The 16,958-nt window shown below is 37.3% G+C and overlaps 2 protein-coding genes across 5 annotated transcripts in view; one reads left to right on the top strand and one right to left on the bottom strand.

The window, feature by feature from the left end:
- LOC127432236 (exportin-7-like) overlaps positions 1 to 14,096 on the top strand; it is a 45,847-nt gene extending 31,751 nt beyond the window's left edge. For 2 of the 4 annotated variants that reach the window (XM_051683151.1, XM_051683150.1), the window contains exons 19-28: positions 2,941 to 3,047; positions 3,225 to 3,313; positions 3,534 to 3,641; positions 3,727 to 3,809; positions 3,997 to 4,211; positions 6,422 to 6,560; positions 6,732 to 6,892; positions 8,158 to 8,256; positions 8,381 to 8,508; positions 11,768 to 14,096. In XM_051683151.1, the coding sequence (XP_051539111.1) occupies positions 2,941 to 3,047; positions 3,225 to 3,313; positions 3,534 to 3,641; positions 3,727 to 3,809; positions 3,997 to 4,211; positions 6,422 to 6,560; positions 6,732 to 6,892; positions 8,158 to 8,256; positions 8,381 to 8,508; positions 11,768 to 11,861 (1,223 nt within the window). In that variant the 3' untranslated portion in view covers positions 11,862 to 14,096. Of the gene's footprint in view, positions 1 to 2,940; positions 3,048 to 3,224; positions 3,314 to 3,533; positions 3,642 to 3,726; positions 3,810 to 3,996; positions 4,212 to 6,421; positions 6,561 to 6,731; positions 6,893 to 7,259; positions 7,405 to 8,157; positions 8,257 to 8,380; positions 8,509 to 11,767 lie in introns of those variants that run through there. The other 2 variants (XR_007895729.1, XR_007895730.1) reach the window with 2 other exon arrangements.
- Positions 14,097 to 14,453: 357 nt separating this feature from the next.
- On the bottom strand, positions 14,454 to 16,221 carry LOC127432241 (protein PBDC1-like). Its single transcript, XM_051683160.1, has 6 exons — positions 16,163 to 16,221; positions 15,645 to 15,710; positions 15,438 to 15,497; positions 15,210 to 15,350; positions 15,017 to 15,128; positions 14,454 to 14,819 (listed from the first exon to the last, which is right to left on the bottom strand). Exons 1-6 carry the CDS (start codon positions 16,190 to 16,192, stop codon positions 14,707 to 14,709), a joined length of 522 nt encoding a protein of 173 aa, XP_051539120.1. The 5' UTR covers positions 16,193 to 16,221; the 3' UTR covers positions 14,454 to 14,706.
- Positions 16,222 to 16,958: the final 737 nt, after the last annotated feature.

Below are 16,958 nucleotides of genomic sequence, written 5' to 3'. Positions count from 1 at the left end.
TTGGACATACTGCAGTTTATTTAAGGTAGACTTTGAAACCCCAGCAAGGAGTGCGTTACAGTAATCGATGTGTGAGAATACAAATGTATTGATCAACTTTTCAGCTACAGAAAAGGATAGCATTGGATGCAACTTTGCAATGTCTCTGAGATAAAAGAATGATGTCCTAACTGTATTTTACACATGCGGTTCAAACGTCAGAGAAGAATCAAAGATCACACCAAGATTCTTCAGTTTTCTCTGAAACTCAAGTACAGAGTGTCAGACTAGCATTACGAAGCTGATGATGGGTGCCAAGCAACATCACCTCGGTCTTGTCACTGTTTAAACAAAGAAAATTATTGGACATCCAGATTTTTATCTCAGAAATACATTTGGAGAGGAATGTTTCAACTTTGTTTTGACCATGCAAGGAATGTATATAAATTTGCGTATCATCCACGTAAAAATGATAGGTAAGACCAAGAGATCTTGGGAACTGGCCTAATGGGAATAAATAGAGGCTGAAAACTAGGGGACCCAGAATGGAACCCTGAGGGACACCAGTGTATACTAGACCAGTCTCAGACCTGTGCTCACCCAAAATAACAAACTGTCTATGCTCAAAAAAAGTAAGACTTGAACCAATTCAAAACTGTCCCAGAAACACCAAAGACAGTTTCAAGATGGGTGAGTAAAAGATTATGATCAATAGTGTCAAATGCAGCACTAAGGTCGAGGATAAAGATCCTGCATCAGATGCCATTAATAAGTCATTGGTGACCTTAACCAGAGCCGTTTCTGTACTGTGGAATTTTCGAAAACCAGACCTGAAGTGGACCAAAGAGATTATTGACAGCGAGATGATTGTACAACTGAGTGGCAACGACACGCTCTAAAAAATTTTGCCAAAAACGGGAGATTAGAGATTGGACGGAAGTTATTTAGATTATCCAAGGCAACATTTTGCTTTTTTGCAACCGGAGTAACAGCAGAAATTTTTAATACAGCTGGAACGACACTGTGCACAGCGATTCATTGATTATATTGAGCACCACTGGGCATAAGTAATCAAAGCAAGACATGAATAGATTTGTAGGTAAAGGATCAAGTATGCAAGTGGAAGTTTTCATACCTGATACTACTATAGCAAGTGCAGCATGATCAAGCTGCAAAAAATGTGAAAAAGGAGTACCTGAAAAACTGGACAAATAAAAATGGGATGTAAGTGAATCAGGTGAAGAGAGTATTTGTTTACAGACGTTAGCAATTTTAGAATTAAAATAATTAAGAAAGGTGTACATAACTGATGAGAAGCAGTCAAGATGTTGGCATCATTGACTTTGAAGTCTATTTATGGTTTGAAAAAGATGTCTTGGATTTTGTTGATTATCCACAATGATATGTGCGAAATAAGAGGATCAAGCAGTTTCAATTTCTCCTCTGTAGTCACTCAGTGAATTTTTCCACGGCAGATAATAACTATTCAAGCCAGATAGACATTTATCTTTTCATTCGACAACAATCTGCTTTCATTGAGCGCAGCTTGTCATTGTACCATGGAGCAGAACGAGTATGTGAGATTTTACGCGACTTTTGGGGGGCAAAGGAATCCAAATTAGTAGTAAGAACATTATTTAACTGTAGTATTTGTTCTTCCAGCGGGATGGGGTATAAAGTACTTAAAGATGAAACAACAGCGTTTGTAAATTCAGTCAGGTTGATTGATTTCCATTTCCGAAACTTAACAATTCTGGACGTGGATGAACATAAAAGCGGCAATTCCAAAGTAAAGAAAACAGCTAAATGGTCAGAGAGGCCAATATCCACAGTAACAGGCTTATATACAAATGATTCATTTGCACACACTAGGTCTAAGGTGTGACCTTTACAGTGTGTAGGGCCAGTTACATATTGAGTGAAATTAAGACAGTCCAATAAGGACAAGAAGTCTTTAGCCATGACAGAATTTGCTTGATCAATGTGAATATTAAAGTCCCCCAAGAAAATAATTCTCTTAAACTTGAGACACAGCATTGACAATAAATCAGCAAGCTCAGACATAAAAGCATCATTTGGCTTAGGAGGTCTGTAAACTGGAGCAATGACTGTAGTTTGTGGGGCAGAGATACTCAAAACAAGGCATTCAAATGTTGTAGGCTATGATATAGATACTGAGCTTATGTTATATTTCAGGTTGTATAGTACAATGATGCACCCACCTCTGCCAGAGAGTCGAGGAAAATCAAACCTGGAGGTGTAATCTGAGCAAAACAAAGACAATCATTTTGTCTGTGCCAAGTTTCAGTTAAAAACATTATGTCCAGGTTGTTGTCCATAATAATATCAGGTACAATGAGAGCCTTGTTGTTTACAGAACGTACATTAAACAACGCGGCTTTAATTGAGGTCGATGTCACCAGTGATAGGGGTCTGAGCTCCACACTGACAAGTGATGACAAGTTATTAAGGGTAGCACCAGCAGAATACTGTTTTTTTTTTTTTTTTAGTCTTTCGCTGGAACGTTGGAACAGTGACGGAGGTCAAAGATGAGGGAACATAGCCCCGTTGCAAGCTTCGGTGAATATACCGCGCTGGATGCAACAGGCCAATGTTTCGGCAAAAATCATAAGTGTCATTTGTTTAGTTAACGTGTAAACTTGGACAGTCATGTCATAATGTATTCAACTTGCTGGCGTAAGAAGATTCAGAACAAATCGTTTTTGCAACATAGTTTCAATTAATGTAATAAACTTTGGACTGAGGAGCAAGGTTTGGGTTCTGAAAGTTTCAGAATGTTTTCTTAGTACATCAAGCTCTTTTGAATAAAATGATTAAATGGCCCCTTTAATATATTGTACTCGCAATGTTTCAGGGATGCATATGTGAAGAGCTGGTTTGATGTACATTACCATATAATTTAAAAGGACACTAAGTTATGCTCTGCCATGTCTTTAACAGGAGAGGATGAGGACCAGTTTGAGCAGTTCATGCTTCCTCTCACTGCTGCGTTTGAGACCGTCGCTCAGATGTTTAGCACCAACACCTTCAATGAACAAGAAGCAAAAGTGAGATATTCATACAACACCTCTTCAAAATGCCATGCAGCATTTGCAAAATGCCCTATGTCTTCCCATTTGGAACTGACCTTCATGATATGTTCCCAGTGTTTTCTGGGATAGATATGTGAGAGATAATTTTTTTTTTTTTTTTTTTTTGTTGCTGGTCTCTCTCTTTCCATTCAGAGGACTTTAGTAGGACTGGTGAGAGATCTGAGGGGAATTGCCTTTGCCTTCAATGCCAAGACCAGCTTTATGATGCTATTTGACTGGATGTATCCTTTACAGCTTGGTCACTTTAGGCTCTATTTAGTTTTTAATCAGGCTTGAGTTTTACATTACGCTCTACGTTTTTAACTCATTTATTCAAATTGAATGTAAACAAATGTTGTGAGTAAAATGTTACAAATATAAATCTCCTAAGATAATGGCCATTTTAGATTGTAACGGGATGCTAATTTCAAAATCTTCCTTAACAGACATGTCTCTGCACAGTTACCCCTCTTATATGCCCATCTTACAGAGGGCGATAGAGCTCTGGTACCATGTACCCGCCTGCACCACACCGGTCCTCAAACTGATGGCTGAGCTTGTCCACAACAGGTACAGAAACAGGAGTACGTGCACTAATATCATCTACAAGCAATGCATGTGCTGTGGCTACTAAGAATGTTTTTTCATCATATAGGTCACAGAGATTACAATTTGACGTGTCATCACCAAATGGCATACTGCTGTTTAGGGAGACGAGCAAGATGATAACAACATATGGTACATTCTCTATTGCTGTCCTTGTTTTCCTTTTTCTTTGCAAAGCAAAGCAAATGTTAACCCACATGGACATTTTGGCTTGTTTGACTCGTTAATTGTGTTCCGGAATAAATTCTAGACACTTGAGGTAATAATGTCTTAAAAAAAGAATATAGGTACTATCATATTATCTTTTCCTTACTTCAAGGTAATCGGATCCTGACGCTAGGTGATTTGCCAAAAGATCAGGTGTACGCTTTGAAACTGAAAGGAATTTCCATCTGTTTTTCCATGCTGAAAGCCGTACTAAGCGGCAACTATGTCAACTTTGGTGTCTTCCGTCTGTATGGCGATGATGCCCTGGACAACTCCCTGCAGACCTTTATTAAGCTGCTTTTGTCCATCCCTCACAGTGACCTGCTGGTGAGACCCATTACTCATATCATATTGAACCAAGATTAGTGGAATAGCACAGAACTTATGCTGCCTTCAAGTCACTTTGGAATACTTGTGTGTACAAGATGAGCGAACGTGAACAAACACCACAGTAGACTGTTGTGATTACTGGTGGGAAACTCTTTGAGCTTCTGAACTTTCTGAATTGTCAATTAAATTATTCATAGCCGAAGCTATAATTATGTCAATTAAAGAGCTAGATAGCTAAAGTTTGTCAAGACAAACTTTGATGTTGGCTTGACAAAGCCTTGTCTAAGAGTTAAAAGTAGTTTTAAGAGTTTAAAGTTTGAAGATACAGACATCAATACAGTAAGACAAAGAGCTAGCTGGTCAGACAGACTAGCTAGAGACAGAGAGCGAGATAGCAGAGACAGTTCAGCAGAGACAGACCACTGGAATTAAATTGAATGGGAGAAATTAGAACTGCCAACAGATGTAGAATATTAAGTCCTGCAGGTAAAGAGCCAATCACCTTTTAGATACAGACATCACCTGTCAGTCAAATTGAGAACGCACATGCGCATTATCTGAACCAGCCTGAATTTTTTAGTGTGTGTGATCTGATCTTAATAGGCCCAATTTATGATACCATTGTTGTCAGATTTTACCACTGGTTTTGTTTTTGATCGTAATCTTGACCAACCGTTTTGGAGAATTCGGTCTTTCCCCATTCAAGTAAATAGGAGCTGTACTTTCATGCTGCTTGGTTACATAGAAAATAGCTGTACTCTAGCATTCTAAATATGGCTGCAGAGTGGACTGACTTGCTTTAAAAGGGACTTTTAGAGAGGTCAACTTAAAGCAGATCAAAGGCCCTTTGTGAGTTTGTTTACATTAGAATGTTTTGACAGTTGGAGTTTGAATTAACGAGCATTCCATTGGCCCTCTTGAAAATTCTGTCCAATGTAAGTTAAAGGTGCTGTAAGCAATTTTTTTTATTTATTTTTTTATTTTATTTTTTTATGGAAAGGTATGCAGAAAATGTTCCTACTCCCTGAAAGATATTAATGAAATAAATGTCCTGAGATATCTCACCAGTCTCTGTGACAGTACCACACTCTGTAAACAGCAAGCAAAAATGTGTCAGCGGGCTGCGGTCCATGCCGCTTTCTGCCTGTCAATCATTTTGCGTGTTCTCATATTGTTATTGATGAAACGGATCACTGAGGCTGTTTGCCATCTTCAGATACATAAAAAAATGTCAGTTGAGGGTGCTATTGTGCTACTGTTGTTTTTGACAACCGCTTCTGTTAGCGGTTCAACAGCATCTTTTAGGTTCTGGGTTTTGGAAAGAGGGAGCGTGGCTAATACAATGTTCCAGAATGGCTAAAATCACTTACAGCACCTTTAATGGGATTTTTCTGATTATTGATCGTCCATTGTGCCAAAACCATTTGTCCGATCAGTCAGAAAAGACAGCACACTACATACCAGGACTGTGCCGATACTGTTGAATATAGCCTGAAAGCTCAAGGAGAAGATAGTGTTAGAAACTTTGGTCTCGGTTTAGGAATTTTGAAAAAACAAAGTTTATAGAATAGCAGTATATTGGCTTTGGTAAGCCAGCATAATTAATGGCAGAAGGTAACTGATATTGGACTCGTAAGTTGTAACAAACTAAATTGTGAATGTTGACTACAGTTTAGTTTGTATGCATTTTGTTTACTGTCGAATTCTAGCTATAAAGCTCAGCAGAAAATACTACTAATTTAGACACTTCTAGACTGGTGTTGCTTGCTGTCTTAATTTTAGGGTGCTTTTGCGCTTTGATTTTCGATTGCGTGATCCAAGTTTGAAACTCAGCCAAGTTCGGAAAATGTTCACTGCAACAAAAATAAACCAAACTTTAGCGGTTGAAAAATGCCCATCCCAGTTTGAAAATGCCCACTGATTGGGAAATGCCAATTTTTGTTCTGCAGTGACACAAGTCTCAAGAAATTTGACATGGTCCAACACGTCCATTTAGTTCCAACCAAAATTACTTGAACGCACATTACATTGCAAATCACTACTTGCCTGCTCGTTAGTAGGATCTTCAGAAGGACTTGAAGGTAGCATTTCTCTCTGTATTTAACCATAGCAGCTAATACTAATGCATATTCAGTTCTTCTTGACATGATCACAAGTATCAGTAATCATTCAAATTGGTTTATTTTGGTCGGTTGTTGTTCTTGCAGGACTATCCAAAGCTTAGTCAGTCTTTCTACTCGCTTCTGGAGGTGCTAACTCAAGACCATATGAACTTCATTGCCAGTCTGGAACCTCATGTGGTCATGTACATCCTGTCTTCAATATCAGAGGGGCTCACAGCACTTGGTAAGAAGTAGTCCTTCAGTGTGACTGCCATCGGAAACACTGCACTTAAATTCTTTCCCCTCCCAAAGATGTTCCTTACATGGGTGATGGCTGTTTAAGTTGTCAGTCTAGAGGCTTAAAGTACTCTTTTAGACAGATGGTGTTTTAATATGTCCATTTTTCTTCTCACAGACACAATGGTTTGCACTGGTTGCTGCTCCAGCCTGGACCACATAGTTACTTATCTATTTAAGCAGCTGTCACGCAGTACTAAGAAAAGAACGGCACCCATGGCACAGGAGAGCGATCGCTTCCTTCACATAATGCAGCAGCACCCTGAGATGATTCAACAGGTGAGCTCCATATGCAGTTGTCTGAGGCTTTGATACACGGCAGTACAACTGGAGTTCTGAGATGCATACAAATATTGTTGCCAAGAAATACATGTTTAAAACATGAAAACATAATTTGATGTTGCACAGTGTTACTTTTGAGCTATTGAGGTCCCCTTTGTAGCATTTTTTTTTTTTTTTTTTTTTTTTTTTTTTTGGGGCATATTTTAACATTTTGGCTCCTTTTCTCTCAAAGTCTTCAGATTTAAAGATTGCAGCTCCTCTTCTTTCTACCCATATACAATTTCTGGTTGTTGAATTCAGTTAAATGGTTTAGAAGTATACATTTATTGTGTTGTTTCTCATAGGATTTCATACCTTTTCGCAGGTCACTGCATTTGTGTTTTTTAATCAGAATCAGAATGAGTTTTATTGCCAAGTGTTCTCACGTACACAAGGAGTTATTTTTTTTTTTGGTGATAGGAGAAACAAGTGCACACAGAACAATACAGTGAGACAGAATATAAAACAAGGTAAGAGTATAAATAGACAAACAAATAATAGGACATATAACAGAATGGCGTATGTACATGTGCAAGTGGTAATGTATGTGCAAGGTAGGGGCATGTACAGTTATTGAATTAAATATGTGAATTTACATATGTACATGAGATATATATTTACATTATTGCACTAGGGGAGTCCTGAGGCAGTTTTATTTTTCATGAGGAAAATGGCCTGAGGGTAAAAACTGTTCTTGTGCTTGGATGTCCTGGCTCTCAGTGCTCTGTAGCTCTGGCCAGAGGGCAGCAGTTCAAAAAGGCAGTGGGCAGGGTGTGTGGGGTCCAGAGTGATTTTGAGACGTACAGGTCTTGGAGGGTGTGCAGGGGGGCACCAATAATCCTCTCAGCAGTCCTGACTGTCTGTTGTAGTCTCCTTCTGTCTGATTTGGTGGCTGAACCAAACCAGACAGTTATAGATGTACACAGGACAGACTCGGTGATGGCCGGAGAAGGAAGTACAACCTCTGCTGAGCCTTCTTCACAATGGAGTCTATGTGGGTGTCCCACTTCAGGTCCTGAGAGATGGTAGAGCCCAGGAACCTGGGCCAAAGTGCTGTTCAGATTGACCTATTGAAATATTTAGGGGACCAAAGTTAGCAAAAACTGCGAAAATTTCACAACCATTTGTTTATTATAAAACTATTTTCTTTATCAAAAATTTACATATTAAAGTGTATAAGAGCTATTTAATCTGACAGAATTATCATCCATCTTACTTTCCAGATGCTGTCCACAGTGTTGAATATCATAATTTTTGAAGATTGTAGGAATCAGTGGTCAATGTCACGGCCGCTGCTAGGCTTGATTCTACTCAATGAGAAGGTATGTGATGCTCTTATATATAAAGAATAAAATCTCAAACGATCAAATCATTGGGGTCAGTTGAATAAGAGGCCTCATCATTCTATTGAGCACTACATCTTGAATCAGAACATTGTGTAAACAGTATTTTGCAGATTTGAGGAACAGCATTGTGAACAGCCAGCCACCAGAAAAGCAGCAAGCCATGCACTTATGCTTTGAAAATCTCATGGAGGGCATAGAGCGAAACTTGCTCACAAAAAACAGAGACAGGTAATTTGATTCCTTAAGATTTCCAACCTGTTTTGCATTTAAGAGATCACAATCTCTCATGGAAGCAGATTTGGAGTGTCCTCTTGCTTTCTATGGAAAAGATCATGATAAAGCATATTTAGAGGTGCATGCTAAAGCAAGTCCTAATATTACTATTGCTCTTGCTATTTTAACAAACCCCTAACCCCTTAAACTTTACATAACTGATTAACTTGCTACAGACATGAATGATACTTCAAATCATGCAGCTTGTTGAGGGGATGGGTACTATTACTTTTCTATAGGGATGCCCGACACCATTTTTTTGGAGACGAGCACGAGTACCGATACTTCGTTTTCGATACTAGCCAATACGATATTTATATGTAATGTTGCAGTTTTCAAATACAGTACTGTGAGGCTGATGATTTTAGAACAGGGTGTTTGTTTCAGCAACTGTTACTCAAAAGACATCATCAAACATCATCTGCATCATTTATAGCCATCACAAAATTATAAAGAATCACTCATTTTGAATTATTTATTTTTTTATTTAAATTTTATTTAAAAAATATAAACAAAACCAAGAGATCTGACCTGCTGACTTGATTGGTTTCAGGGACTGTAACTCAAAAAATAAAATTGTCATAATTTTAGCTCTCACATTATCAAAAATGGTAAAAAAAAATCTACAATTTCACAGAAAAAAAATTAAAAACACATAATAATGGTCACGCGTGTGTGTGGAACAGACCGGGACAACAAACACCATAGGGTGTAACCCAACAACATGTTAACACAGCGTAAAGAATTCAACATTTCTGTGAGTACAGTGGGAAATTCACATATACTATAAACTATACCCATTTATACACACAAATATAAAATATCGACTGTCCCTAAAAGCTGTATATGTGCTGGAACATTGGGGGAATCCCAGAGTTTTATGTAAGAGGGAAACCCCCACTACTGCTTCGCAATTCAGCTGCAGGTGCGATTAGTAAGTTAAGGAAACAAACACAGCAACAACTCTGGAATATCTGGAAATAAAGTGAATCAACAGAGTAAAATAGTGAATTCTTCCTCGGATGTCATGTTTGTTATTTACACAAGCGTTGCAGGAAAATTACATTGCTGTGGAGAAAGCTGCTTACTGATGGAGCTGCATGTATGTGGGAGTAAAGTGTACGCCGCTTAAATAATGCATGTAAATGGGAACGCTGTTTTCTCGCAATAAGCCGCGTTCTAGTGTCCATGGAACCGTAGTCACTAAGATTCTTTTACAAATGTAAGGTGCAGGTTCTTTTTCATTTTAACATTTAGTGCCCTATGAAATCTGTTTTTTTTTTTTCACAAATTATGTGTTTTATTTTTACTCAATTCTGTATTCAGCAGTTTAATTCAATTTTATATTTAAAAAGGTTTAATTCATTAAACTTTAATCAATAAAAACAGAACAATTAGTTTTCAATACATATATATATATGCATACCCTGGCAGAAATTGTGAAATTTTGGCATTGATTTTGAAAATATGACTGATCATGCAAAAAATGTCTTTTATTTAGGGATAGTGATCATATGAAGCCATTTATCATCACATAGTTGTTTGGCTCCTTTTTAAATCATAATGATAACAGAAATCACACAAATGGCCCTGATCAAAAGTCAAAAGTGGGGTATTTTTCCAGAGCAGCCTGTATTTCTCCAAACAACTATGTGATGGTAAATGGCTTCATATGATCACTATCCTTAAATAAAAGACTTGCAATTTTTTTTGCATGATCAGTCATATTTTCAAAATCAATGCTAAAATTTCACAGTTTCTGCCAGGGTGTGCAAAATTTTGAGCACAACTATATACATATATAGATATATATAGCTATAGATATATAGATACACACAATATAGATATATATAGCTGTGCAGATCCTCAGCACAATCCAAAATACAACAGATATTTTTGTCAAATAAAGTGCTGTGAGATATTACTGAAATATATTTTTATGAATTTATTATTAGTAGTAGTAGTATAGTGAATATTACATAAGGATACGGTAGTTTTGTATTTCTGTCTTTTTTTTAATTATTACTTTAATGGAGCTTTTATATTGTTGTAAATCAGAGTGAAGCCCTTTCTTGATGACCGCTTCACACCTCTGGAAAAGCAGGTCACTTCATGGCGCAGTGTGATTAAAGGTGCTGTAAGCGATTTTTGCGTTCTGAAGCTGTCATGTGACTGAGCCGTTGAATTAGCCACGGCCCCTCATTCCAAAACCTCACCCTCTAAAGATAATTTTGACACCAAAACAGAGCAAAAGAGCAGCATTGTTTGTTCCTGTGGCTGTCAAATTCAACAGTGACACAATGGCGCCCTCAACTGACAAACATTATGAATCATAGCCTCAATGATGTGCTTCAAATATAACACTGTGAGAATGAGCAAAATGATGGACAGGTGAAAAGCGTCAATGTCCGTGGTCCGCGACACATTTTTGTTTGCTGTTTACAGAGTCTACAGCTGTCACAGAGACTGGTGAGATATCTCAGGATACTTATTTCATTAATATCTTTAAGGGAGTAGAAATATTTTTTTGTATACTTTTCATGAAAAAATCGCTTACAGCAACTTTAAACTCCAAAAGGCTGCGATTTAATTAAATGAATATGTAGTCTGTATTTGCCGCACACTGTAGAGTGAATGTGCGCTCTGCTCTCTCTCTCATATAACACACAAGAGTGCCTTGATGCTTATGATTAGGTGTTTTCAGTGAGCGAGCGGCGGGCTTCATGCGTTCACTTTGAAGCATGCACCAAATGCAGACTAAATATTTATTTCATTACATCACAGACTTTACAGTTTAATAATCACACTAGAACATATCGCAGTTTTCATTTGTGCGCTGATTTTTTTATGCAATTGATGTATTTCATACAATATCAGTTTTTGGTATCTGAGCATTTTTTACAAGTATGTGAGCACAGTATTGGACCCGATTCCAATACCAGGACATCCCTACTACTTTGTGATCAGACAATTTTCACCTTGTAGACGAAAAACATGCAAAACAAACCCCACAGACATACATTCATGTGGGCTCTTTTGACTTGGGCCAGTAAGCAACACCCTTGCACCACCCACAACATCCTAGCAACGCCCTGGGAACCCTAGCATTGTGATGCGACATTCGCCCGAACCGACACCTTACATTTCCTTCATAAAATGTTAAAACCTCGTTTTTGTTGTTACAGCAAACTCAGATTTATATCTCTTCTTGCAGGTTTACACAGAATCTTTCAGTATTTAGAAGAGAAGTCAATGACTCCATGAAGAATTCCACATACGGGGTAAACAGCAACGATATGATGAGCTGACATTCCATAGAGAACCAGGCCCCACCCATGTGGGCCAGCCCCACCCTGTACTCCCACACTCCCCTGGCCCGGATGCTGGGGGACCACCGCTTCTCAAGCCTGCACCTCCTGCTCCCCTAAATTAAAACCCACCACCAACTGTCCCCTCACACCTCATTCCTTTTCCTCTCCCTCTTATCCCCTTTTTATATATACACTTATAAATATATACATATTTTAAAGCCAGTTTCTAGAGGTCATTCTCCTTGATCATTCTCTTGTCATTTGTGGCTCAAAGTCCAAAGAGAGAGAGGGTAATGCTGGGGAATGGGTTTGGGATGTGGGACGGCACCAGTGTGGACTCGAGAGTGTGCGGAGCACGTCTGACCTGCTCATAGGGATGATGGGAACTGGGCATAGTGTGTGTGTGTGAGTGTCTTTGAGAGCATGTCTGTGGGAGGATGGGTTATGATGAGCTGGTATACATCGTGCTCTGCTTTTGCCTGCCTTGTATAGAAACACATAAGGAAAAAAAAAAAGTGTACATTTTTTTCATAACATTTTCAACAATGTTTATAATGATTACAATTTAAGAAAAATAATGAGTGTGATTGAAAACTTTTTACAGTCTAGTACGCTAGTGCAACTGTGAAGTGTGGTTTTGTCTGTATGGAGAGAATCGTTTATATCCGGTTGACAATATGTGGAATTGTGGTGTGAGTGGTGGGATTGACGGGTGGACAGGGCAAGGTGGGGTCACAGGTGGATCGCATGTTGTACATTTTCCTCAGTTTGTACCTATAGAACAAAAATTGGGAGCAAAAAGGACTTTGTAAATACACTCTGCCCGTCAGATTTTCTCAAGCAGAACGTCTATAAGGGGGCCAGAGGGATTCAATTGCCCTCATTTAAAGGAATATTCTGGGTTCAATAGAAGTTCAGCTCAATTGACCGAATTTGTGGCATTATGTTAATTACCACAAAAAATAATTTCAGTTCACCCCAAGCTTATTAAAAAAAACTGCGATTTCATTGAGGCACTAACAATGGAAGTGAATGCAGTCAGTCCATAAATGGTAAAATACACACCGTTTTAAAAGTATAACCACAAGATGTAAACATTATAAAATTGCTTGCAAACCTTTTCTGTGTAAAGTTATATAAATTACCAGGATTACAGGGTTTTGTTGACTTGACAACAAAAGTGTAAAATTGGAAATAACTGCACAGATAAGGTTAGCAAGTGATATTATCACACTAAAATCATGTTAACATGTATGTTTAAGTCTTTGGTGTGTGTTGGATTTCTCGACTGGCCTCATTTACTTCCATTGTAACTGCAAAAAAAAAAGAATTGTTGCTTTTTGTAAATAAAATAGAGGACCAAATCTACTTTTATTTTTTGGAAATCAGCATTGTGCCATTAATGCTGTTAATTGAGTTTAACTTCTTTTGAACCCAGAACTTTCCTTAACCTTTGGTATGATGAAGTCAGTCATTTGACAACTTGCCCTGTTTGGGCCATCGTGACATCCCCCTGCCTTCATCGTCGAGTTATTCTTAGTATCATCGCTGACCTGGGAACAATCCTAGAATGACAGCCTCGCTCTGGTGTTTAATTCATTCCAAGAATTCCAAAGGGTTCGATCATGTCTTTTGTGGATTTGATTAGAAAATGTGAGTCATGGTTGTGGTGAAGTTGCTCGCTCTGAGCTTTCTTCAACTTCCCTGCTGTTTAACCTCACAGGCTTCCGCACTCTTGTGGCTTTATTGTTGGTAGTGAAGCCTCTAGAATGAAGCCGTGTCCTTTAAAAAAAGACCCTGGTACTTGAATCACAACAGGAGCAGATCACTCTTGACAGTTGTCTCTAGCTTTAACCTCTTCCTTTATTTCTGTTCTTGCCCCCTCCCTCAGAAGGTTTCCAGTTTTATTTTTAATAACAGGAAAACGTAATGCATCAGAATATGGTAGATTTGAATACAGAAACCGAATTGAATATATTAGCAACTTGTGCTACTCAACATGTTGCTGCTAACTGTTTGTAAAGAACTAGCTCATCTCTTAACCACAGCCAACACTTACGGATGTTCACTTGAGTTCTTTTCTTTCTCTTGGTTCCCTGATATGAATGTGTTTTTTGGCGACTGTGTGTTGGGTCCATTGAGTGATAAGGTAGCTGGTTGAATTGTTTGTTTGGATGTATGCTACATATAGTGTAAGCATTGTGACTGCAAAATAAACATCATTGGTTTGTACTAGTATGTGCACGTTTTGTGACTGGCAGTTCTCAGGGAACGGTGTTCACATCCCATTTTACTTCTGTAATCATGTATTTCTGAGTCAAACAGGAAATTCAACAAGAAACAAGGTATCATTTTATCCTTCAGAAAGTGGTTGCTATATGTGGTTGGGGAGGGGTTGAAAACTAAGGGATTTCCAAGCAAGTTGTAACATTTTGATAAAAGATGACAAATGTTTGTTTTTCTTTAGAATAATGTACACCGATGAATTGTTCACAGGAACAATTATTGGGGTCAATTTTGATTTCATGTTGACTTTAAAGTTACACAAGGGAACTAATTATAGGGAACTATATTAAATCAAAGATTCCATTTAAGGAAAAGTGAATATTTATTACAAAAACATATCAAAACTGAACTGCCCACCATGTTCTTGACATTTGAGTACAAATGAGAAAAACAACTTTTACACACATTTACACAAGAATATTTAACAGTTATTGTTCCAAAGTACACTATTACTAAACATTTGTTAGGATATTTTTTTCACTGTCAAAATGAGTGAGAAAATGCGTAAGTTTCTGGACACTACACAAAGAAGGCAACTTTCAATATGTTGGCACGACTAACTCTGATCTTTCTTCTGTTGTTTCGCTTTTGAGTTGGTATTGTGGACAGCGTCATTGCAGCCTTCCCTGTTTCTCGCAATCTCAATGGCATAAAACTGGATTCTGGTAGCTGAAACAAAAGTTAAACATATTTTGACAAAAACTTGCAGGCAACTGGCAGCTTTAGATATATGGGCAATTTCAAAAAGTGATTACAGCAACACTGTAGATTTATATTTCCTTCTGATATGCATTTTTTTTAATTCATAAGATGAAGTTAACTGATGTAAGCAACATCAAACTGTACAGATAATTGGCATCACATACCAAATATTGTATTCTCCTCTGTGTAGTCCTTTTGACTATCAATACGTAACAATGTGCCATAGTTGAAGTCATCTACAACACCATCAAACTGGTTGCAAAAGGGCCTCCATTCCTGCAAAAAAAAAAAAAAATTGTGAAGTTAACTGATTCTCCATGAGAAACACATGGCAAATATAAGACTACCTTTACAAACCTCTTTAGCCTTTGCAGATTTCAGCAGCTCTGGATCCAGAACTTGAATATTATGGTCAGGAAATGCGTCCCTGAATTTAGTATAGATCTGATCATCTGATTTCGTTAGTTTTAGAAATTTTGGATCAACCGAGGAAATGAGCTGTAGAATGGAAAAATAAATGGTCAGAGAAGCTGGACATTCGAGCGATCAAGTAACATGACAGATTTGGACAATTCCATCACTCACATTAAAGTAGACTTCTGCATGATTGTAGGCTTTCATTGCCCACATTACCTCCAACTGAGGCTGGATGAGACAAATTTGACAAGGTTAGTAATGAATGGTGATGACACTGAAAATCTGAAGTTACATTCTCTAATGTTCCCATTTTCTTTTAAGCAAATCAAAGTACCATATGAATCCACGTATTAATTGGCAAATATACCCACTCACATCATTTCCATATGCCTCAGCTGGGAGAGAGAGCGCGTGCGCAGCAGCCGTTGCTCCCTCAACCCCCTGTTCATATATATAAAAAAAAGAAATATTAAGCCCAATGTAACAAAAACATTTCAGCTCTCCATCAAATCTAATATTACGTTCAGAACACTGAAAACCAATTCATGCTTAAAAAGACTGCATTATTTAAAGTTCACAGCTGGTACAACATTAATGTCTTAGCTACGCTTTGACTCCTGAACCACATTCAATGCATTTTACAGCATTTCAACTTCAGATGAATATATATCTGTGGTTATTACGGATATGACTTGCTATCCCTGTATTGTTTGTGTTTTGTCAAACGCACCTAACACGCTTGTTAGCATGCATGCTAACGAGAGAATCCACAAGGGTAAAGGAAAATCGTCACATGTAAACATCGCGTCAGTAAAGTAGCAATTTTGACTGCCGCACAAATGTAACGTGGTGTGTTTTTGCTGATACTTTAAAAATAATAACTCATTCCCTACCAGAGATGCAAGTACATCCCCAGTGTCCATGCTGACGCCTCTGACCCGGATTAACTTCAAACGTCATGATAAACGGCCATGTGATTTAAGAGCGTTGTGCGGTTTTTAGTCGGCTGTTCAGATTGTAACAGTGATTAAATTGATTTTGGAATAATGGAAATGTTTATGTGAAATATAAAAATATATTTTTTATAAAACTAAATATATTATACATTCAAAAATATTTTGCCTATTTTTAAAATATATGCATTTCAATTTCATAACAAAATTCCATCCAAATGAATTGTCATTTTTAACATTGAAATTAATAATTCTTACAATTATTACGTTTTTTATTATTATTGTTAAATATTACTCATCAATATTATTAATCTTGAATTTTGTTATGAAATTGAAATGTCAAACTTAAAATTAGTATTATAATAATTATTATTAATATTAATGTTGTTAAAGATTACTCATCAATATTATGGAATTTTGTTATGAAATTGAAATGCGTCAAATTTAAAATTAGTATTATAATTATAATTATATTTTGTTAAAGATTACTCATCAATATTATGGAATTGTGTTATAAAATTGAAATGTCTCAAACTTAAAATTATTATTAATAATATTATTTGTTATTATTATTATTAGTGTACTAGAATACTAATCTATGTATGATAATTCCACAAGAGGCTTTACGCCCTCTAGAGAGGAAGCTCTGGTGGTTAAATTTTGTAACAGCCGTATCATGCGCATTTCAATTTAGTAATGTGATAGAATCGTCCTAAACCAATTTGTATAGCTTTAT

This window comes from Myxocyprinus asiaticus, chromosome 42 (assembly GCF_019703515.2).
Source record: "Myxocyprinus asiaticus isolate MX2 ecotype Aquarium Trade chromosome 42, UBuf_Myxa_2, whole genome shotgun sequence".
In the NCBI taxonomy this organism is placed as follows: Eukaryota; Metazoa; Chordata; class Actinopteri; order Cypriniformes; family Catostomidae; genus Myxocyprinus; species Myxocyprinus asiaticus.
The sequence above is the reverse complement of the archived record's forward strand: the minus strand, read 5'-3'. Positions and strand labels throughout refer to the sequence as shown.